At 38.6% G+C, this 8,189-nt stretch overlaps 1 protein-coding gene across 1 annotated transcript in view; it reads left to right on the top strand.

Annotated features, from left to right (window-relative positions):
- The first annotated feature begins 113 nt into the window (after positions 1 to 113).
- Positions 114 to 8,189, top strand: part of LOC103268849 (tubulin-specific chaperone A) — an 88,583-nt gene continuing 80,507 nt past the window's right edge. Inside the window, exon 1 of the mRNA XM_008066448.2 lies at positions 114 to 358. Within this exon, the coding sequence (XP_008064639.2) occupies positions 114 to 358 (245 nt within the window). The remainder of the gene's footprint in view (positions 359 to 8,189) is intronic.

Here is an 8,189-nt window from a genome sequence, read left to right as displayed (position 1 = left end):
GGTCCCGGCCCGTGGCGCCGCTGGTGGGCGTGAAAGAGGCGCCGAGGTTGAGCGGGCCTCGGGGGCCCGGGCCGCATCCCGAGAGAGTCGCCGTGGGCCTGTGGGCCTCGAACATGGCTGGCGTGACTCGCAGGCTTGGAGACGCGCGGCCCTCCGTCCTGCAGGCTCTGCAAACTTCTCTGCCGCACGTTCTCCAGCCAGCGCCCCCGGGCTCTCCGGAGGCCCGCGCGCTGCCTGAACACCCCACACCCCTCGTGGGTGGGGCAGCCCTGGAGTCCGCTCTGGTTCCTAACTGCTGGTGGCCGCTCGAGTGCTCAGCAAACTTTAGCGTTCCGACTCCAGAAGAGCAAACTCTTGGGTGAGCCTTCCAAGAGGAAAGATAAGCGGCCTTCGGAAGAAGGAGGCGGTTTTGCAGCAGCGATGGCTAATCCTAGCCAATTGGCTTCTCTGTTTGCCGCCTTCGTTTATTGGTATTTCCACCAGAGGAAGCACAGGGCAAAAGAGAGAACAAATTCAGTTTTTGAGATATCGCCTCCGAGCTTCAGCATAGCCTTCACCGTCCGTCACTGGACGCTAGCTTTATTGCTAAGGCAGCGAGGAGACCGTGTGAGCAGTGGGTAGATAAGTGCACAGGCTTTTCTGGAGTGAGACCGCTTGGGCTCAGATCTTGGTTCCTCCATTTATTGTGTTCTGGAATATACTCCATTGTGCCTTGCCTCTTTTATCTCATTCGTAAAATAGAATAAGCAATCACCTCATGCAGTTGTTGCAAGAAACGCCTGCTGTGTGGCAAATGGCGAGTGGCTAGTGAATGTTAACTCATAATAATATTTGTATTCCCGGTTTACAGATGAGAAACCGAGGTTTAGTGAAGTTTAAAAAAAAAGAAGAAAAAACCTAATGTCTAAAGTCACACTGCTAGTTAGTGGCAGAACAAGAAGAACGAAGATTTGTGATTTGCAACTTTCTCCTTTAAGCTACAGTGCTCCAATAAAGAGTATTTTAAAAAATTTGTGATCGTAGGGGAATTGAGATGTATAATTGAAAATATAATCCACACTATCACTCAGCCCCCAGTTGTGTTCACTTTTGCTGGACTTAACTTTGGTTACGTCATTGTAGTCCATATATTTTTGCAGAAGTACCATGATATACTAGAGAGTGCTTTACACTGGAAGTCATGAGAATTGAATTCATTACCTATATGATCTCTACATTTCTCATTCTAAAGATCTAGACTAGTTTATAAAATTACTTAGTTCATGTAGTCATATGCTTACAATACATAAGAAAAATGTCCTTAGAGAAATGTACATACATAGAGAAAACACACTAATTTGGATAATTATAGACTAAATTTTTAGGATTTCAAAAGTTAAGTGCTTATGTAAACTTCTTGGAAATACATTTATTTTATGAGACCCTTTTGTAATTTAGAATCTCAACTTGCTTACAAATTAATAGAAATGTCTACTTTACATTTTTTTCATGGATTGTCTATTGACATTTTGGTGTAGAGCTTCCACATATGTACTACAATGCAGTGTGTTCTTAAAAGATCCTTAAAGTTCTGTATTTTGCCTTGGTATATAACCATCTAACTCCATAAACATTGTCCTGTACTCTCTCTTCTGCTGTCCCCCCTCCCCCAATTATTTTACTGTGGCTCTTTCCATCTTTTGCCTTAGAATCCTATTTTTTTTTTTTTAATCTACATTTTATGTCAGCAAAGAAAAAAATAGATGAGGCAGGTACAGCAACATATTAATAATTGTGGAGGCTGAATGATCGTGAACTTCATTATGTTTTTCTCTACATATGTTTAAAATTTTTCATAATAAAAAGGGTTTGGGTTTTTTTCCCATTTCCAAATTGGTTTCAAAACCATTTTAATTTCATGATTCAGACATATTCTTGGTTTGTTCTTTGATTCTGTTCATTGGTGTTTTTTAAACCAGTGATCTACAAACCAGTTTCTATTCTTGATACCCTTTTTCTAGTTGGATGTTCATGTCCCAAGGTCTCATTTATCTTCAGAAGTTACCTTTTTTTGGGAGAAAAAGTTTAAAGTCACTCATGTCCCTAATCCCTTCCGTTTTCTCTCTAGAAATTGAGCGCCACTAGAAATTGCATTCCAGGTATTTATCCTAGAGTTCAGTTTGGGGAGGCCATACTAGAGGGTGAATCCTTAGTTTAGTGTCTAATCAAATCTGCTGGACACTTCAGATGATTCAGACGTTCCTGATAATGGATCTTAAGAAATCTGAAGCCGGGCTCGGTAGCTCAACCTGTAATCCCGCGCTTTGGAAGGCTGAGGTGAGTGAATTACCTGAGCCCGCAGCTTTGAGACCCACCTGGGCAACTTGGTGAGTCCTCATCTCTACAATAAATCAAAAAATTAGCCGGGCATGGTAGCGGATGCCTGTAGTTCCAGCTACTTGGAAGGCTGAGGCAGAAGGTTCACCGGAGCCCAGCAGGTCGAGGCTGCGGTGGCTGGGAGTGGCCACTGCACTCCAGTCTGGGCAAACAGAGTGAGACTCCAACTCAAAAAAAAAATAAAATAAAATAAAAAAGAAATCCGAACATTCAAGTGGGATGTTAGGGAAATAGGGAAACAATAGATAGATGATGGTGTTTGGCATCAGGGAGATCAAGCAATGAGTGTAAGACCATTTCAGCACATTGGCAAAATAGTGAAGGCAGTCTCCTGGGTGGCAGCCCATGTTAGAAAAGAAATTAGAAGCAAGTTGCAGGGTGGTATTTTTAGGCCCTAGAAATTGGGCAGAAGGCTCACAATGCCCTATTCCTAGAGAAACTTTGTTACCTTGTACAGTAAAGGCAAAGCATCTGATTTCTGAAAGTGGATTTCAAGAGAGGTTGGATTACTAGGAACAAGGAAAGAGTCCGGTTACTAGGAGTGATGTAGAAGGCGAGAGTTGCATAGAATGAGACTGACTTGGTGCTGAGTTTCTGTCCCTTAGGGCTCCTCTTTCCATGACAGGGTTTTATTATTATTATTATTAGTTGACACATACTTAGGAGCTACAGTTTGATTATTTAGATACATGTATACAATGTAGGGTTTTCTTTTTAGGGCTCATTACTGTGAAACTGGAGAGGTGTGCACTAAAAGCTGGATGTGTTATCTTTGAGAAGCAGCCTTTGTTCACATGTGGCTCACTGGTAGTGGGTATTAGTTGGCAGGTTTGGATCTGGCTGCCTCTTTTTTTAAAGATTTGAATCTATGTTTCCTGCATATTACTAGATATACTAGTAGATATCTATGACAGGGTCACAACTAACCTGGCAGCCCTAGCAGGGAGGTAGCAAATAATATTCCAGTTTTTTCCCCTGTGCAGAACTGTAGAATCCCTATTTTATTTACTTATTTTAATTTTTTTTTGTGTGTATCTAGATGGCATCAATTGTCCTGGTTTACCTGGGACTGAGCGGTTTCCTGGATGTAGAACATTCAGTCCTACAACTGGGAAAGTCCCAGGCAAACCAGGATCATTGGTCACCTTTTCTGTAACTAGCTAACATAGCTCTCCTTTGTGTGGGCCATGATTTATTTGGAGTCTATTTGCAGATAATACAACTGTGAGTTGTATGTTGTACCCTTCTTAATTTAAAATTTAAATGTGGCATAAATATGAATCCCTGCCAGGGTAGCTTTTTTCTGTGTTAATTTAATTTGTTAATAGTTTAGAAAATAATTTTTACTAAAGTAGAAGAAAATTTAGAGTTGATGTTTCATATATATTCTGGTATTTCAACTAACTGACTTATGTCCACCAAAAGTTTCTAAGTAGGATTTATGTTTATAGAATGAGTTTTTATTAGACTTGTGGCAATTTCAAGAAATTCTTCTATAAGAAAAAATTGCTTTCAATCATTTAACGTAAAAGGTTACTTAACTTTAAAAGCCAGCTTACTTTCAATAAAGCCTGTTAAACTAGCCCACTTGTGAATGAATTAATTGACTAAAAGTACTTTCTTAAATATATCTTTTTAGATTGGTAATGGCTTAAAATCCAAAGTGAACAAAAAACGTTAGAGCATTGGAAATAGTACTGACATTGGCCCATAGTTTTCCTCTGATTAAATGAAAGTGACACCAGTAGATTAGAATGAGACTAGGACAATTCACACTGCAATTGTGTTAGTTTAACTTTAACAATCTTTTAACACTCTTGTTTAAATGTAGCTGACATACCATAATTACAAATCTACAAGCCTTGATTATAGAATTTTACATCATGAACCTGTGGGGAAATTGTATTGATTTTTTTTTTTTAAATAAAGCAAGCATTGTTCTCAAACTGTGGCATCTTCCCAAGTTTGTTTATACCCATGGCTCTGATCTGCAACTGTATGATATATATACGATGGTATAGCAGGTATTTGAATGACATTAAAGGTAAGTAAAATCTCCACATTATTAGGTCAATCTATATTATATTGATATAAAACATGAAAAATGCAAATGACACATATGCTTAGGTAGACAAAGTTTTTTCCCCTTTAGCTGTTTATACATTTCTTATATTTAAATTACTGATGGATAGAAGTAAGGTGGACAGTTATCTGGGAGAGGTTAAGAACAGCTCTGTAAATTATTCCTGTATGCTTTCCTAGCTTTGTTTTCTTTACTCCTGCACTATCCCTTTGAGTTAAAGTAAGTTCAGCCGGAATGGCCACCTTCCTACCTTCAAATTTAGCTAACTCCTTTTGGATTTTGTAATGTATCCAGTTCTTCAAAGTCATGGTCAGAGACAGTGTCAAAATGGACTGCTGGCGGTCAGCTCATCACTGTACTCTGCCAGTTACTTAGCAAGCAGTTATTCTTAGGAGTTACACAGCTAGCGACCAGATGTCTTCTGTCTGGAAAGGGAGAAAGCTAAGGCCACTCATGACCATGGTTTTCTCAACATAAGCTATATATACTACTCTGCAAGTGGAATGTGGAGATGAAAGAAGGGTGGGTGGGTGTGTTGTGTTTTTGTTGCATTTCTTTGGTAGGAAATTTTGAAAATCTATAGTAAGCAAGGTTGGGAAATTTTGTTAATGGCAGTCCAAAACTCTTAGACTTAAATGCTTAGATGAGCTTATGTGAGCTGTCTATTCCAGCATTCCATTTTCAATATACATTTGCAGAAGAACATAATCATGTTCTATTATGATGCTGTTATGTGTCCAAATAGAACTGATTTTTAAAGTCAGATCTTGTCATAGGTCTGACTGACCTAAAGATCACTTACTTAGCAACTTCACGCAGAATCTATATCTTACTGTCTTTGAAAAACCCAGTATGGTGCTGCCATGTAATAACTACACAGTGAAAATCTTTGCAGTGAATGAATGATACCTCCTTTTGTAAGGATTTTGAACTTGATCTCATAAGCTGCAGAGAACTACTGAATCAATTGCTATATTACAGCATAATATTTACTATCATCATTTATTCTCATAGTAGGAGTTAAACAGATGGAATCCCAGGCTCCAGTTATTACGTATGTGTCCCTGGAAAGTTACTCAACTTTTAAAAGCCCCAGTTTTCTCAACTGGAAAATGGGGTTAATGAAAGTACCTTTCTCACATTGTGAGGAGAATTAAATAAGGTAATCCTGTAAAGCACTTAGCCCAAATGTGTGTAGTAAATTGTTCAATGAATGGTGACTGCTATCATTATTGTTGTTAACACCAGGCTTTGTTGGTTTGTGCTGCTATAACAAAATGCCTGAGACTGGGCAATTTGTAAAGAATAGAAATTTATTCCTCGCAGTTCTGGAAGCTGAGAAGTCTAAGGTCAAGATGCTAGCAGGTGTCTGGTGAGGGCCTGGTCTCTGCTTTTGAGATGCATCTTGAATGTTGTGTCGTCACATGACGGAAAAGCATAAAAGGGTCCAATGCTGTGTTAGGCCTTTTTTATAAGGGTCTTAACCCCATTCACCAAGTAGGGACCCTCATGACCTGATCTCCTTCTAAAGTCCTACCTTTCAGAATGGTCACATTGGAGATTAAATTTCAGAGTGAATTCTAGAGGGGCACAAACATTCAAGCCATAACAGCAACGTTATTACTTTTCTGTAGACATACAGAAATGTGGGTACAGGACTTAAAGGCAAATGGTTACTGATCCCCAAGAGAGACTCTGGATTTGCTTTCTTTTAAATTGTGATAAAAGCTTGCCTTTTAGTTGCTTGTTACTATCTGTGGAAGGAGAAGGGGAGAGTATGAAGCTTGTGTTTTGAGTAATTTTTAGGACTGTGTAATGGCCGTCTTTCTGTAAGTTGCTGAGGCAGTGGTTTCTAAGCCACAACCCCTCTTCCAAAAACATCTTCTGTTTATATCAATTAGCATGTCTTTTTAACAGCTTAAAAAAACTGTATCAATATTAATACAATATGGCAAGGCCAGTTTCACTCTTTTATTGCACTCCTATTAAGTTTAATATAGGGAAGAGTAGTCAAGTGAGTTTTGAGAGCCCTAAATCCAAAAATCTGTAAATGATTTGCCACAATTAAGAGAAGACATTCCTACAGTTCTGGTGCTAGATTATGGTTATTTTAAAATCCTCCTTAATATTTTGCTTTTAACTGAGTTTCCTGCTTATTGTTGCTGAGATCCTTTCACCTGTGCTAAAGAAATGTCTTATGTGTAGAATGATGTAGTATGTCCCTTATGCAGCCCAGGGTTTTTATCTGGTGGAGAGGGGAGTCCTTTAGAAAGTGCAGTCCTACCCATTTCCAGGAGTGTGCACTCAGGGTATCTGGGGGTTAAGGGGGAGGCCTATAAGTAGTGGTTTGGATGCTGGGTCCTGTGTATATAACCCTGAATTGTACCCCACATCTTTAAAATTAAAAAAAAAGCAAAGAAAAAAGAATGATGGTTTCCAGCTGCATTCATGTTGCTGCAAAGGACATTTATTTTGCTTTTTTTAATGACTGTGTAGTATTCCATGGTGTATATGTACCACTTTTTTTTTTATCCAGTCCATTGTTGATGGGCACCTAGATTTGTTCCATGTTTTTGCTATTGTTAATAGTACTGCAGTAAACATACAAGTGAAGAGTATCTTTTTGGTAGAGTGATTTATGGCCCTTTGGGTATATACCATTGGTGGGATTGCTGGATCAAATGGTAAATTTATTTTTAGTTCTTTAAGAAATCTCCATACTGTTTTCTACAGGGGCTGAGCTAGCTTATAGCTTACATTCCCACCAACAGTATATGAGTGTTCCCTTTTCACCGTAACATTGCCAACATCTGTTGTTTTTGACTTTTACTAGTAGTCATTCTGGCTGGTGTGAAATAGTATCTCATTTTTAATTTGCATTTTCTGATGATTAATGATACTGAGCATTTTTCATATGTTTGTTGGCCACTTGTATGTCTTCTTTTGAGAAGTATCTGTTCATGCCCTTTGACCACCTTTTAATGTTGTTTTAATGTTTTCTGTCGATTTGTTTGAGTCCCGTATAGATTCTGGGTAGTAGTTCTTTTTCGGATGCATAGTTTGCAAATATTTTCTGTCGGTTGCCTGTTCACTCTGTTGGTGGTTTCTCTTGCTGTGCAGCAGCTCTTTAGTTTGATTAGATCCGACTTGTCAATTTTGGTTTTTGCTACATTTGCTTTTGAGGCTAGAGAGGCTTTCTTCTAGAATTTTTAAAGTTGAGGTCTTACAAGTAAGTCATTAATTCATCTTGAGTTAATATTTGTGTATCGTGAGAGGAAGGGATCCAGCTTCTTTTTTTCTTCATATGGTTAACCTGTTTTCCCAGGACCATTTGTTAAATAGGGTGTCCTTTCCCAGTGTTTTGTTGTTGTTGTTGCTGACTTTGTCAAAGATGAGATGGTATAAGATAGCAGTTTTATTTCTGGGTTCTCTATTCTGTTCCATTGGTCAGTGTCTATTTTTGTATCAGTACCATGCTGTCTGAGTTGGTGTAACCTTGTAGTAAAGTTTCAAGTCCAGTAATGGGATGTCTCTGGCTTTGTTCTTTTTGCTTAGGATGGCTTTGGCTATTTGGGTTCTTTTTTGCTTTCATATGAATTTAAGTATTGTTTTTTTTCTAAGACTGAAAAATGATGCTGGAAGTTTAATGGAGATTGCATTGAATATATAGATTGTTTAGGGCAGTATGGACATTTTAATGATGATATTGATTCTTCCAGTTCATGAGCAT

This window comes from Carlito syrichta, unplaced genomic scaffold (assembly GCF_000164805.1).
Source record: "Carlito syrichta isolate Samal-C Ts95f unplaced genomic scaffold, Tarsius_syrichta-2.0.1 Scaffold308934, whole genome shotgun sequence".
Taxonomy (NCBI): Eukaryota; Metazoa; Chordata; class Mammalia; order Primates; family Tarsiidae; genus Carlito; species Carlito syrichta.
The sequence above is the reverse complement of the archived record's forward strand: the minus strand, read 5'-3'. Positions and strand labels throughout refer to the sequence as shown.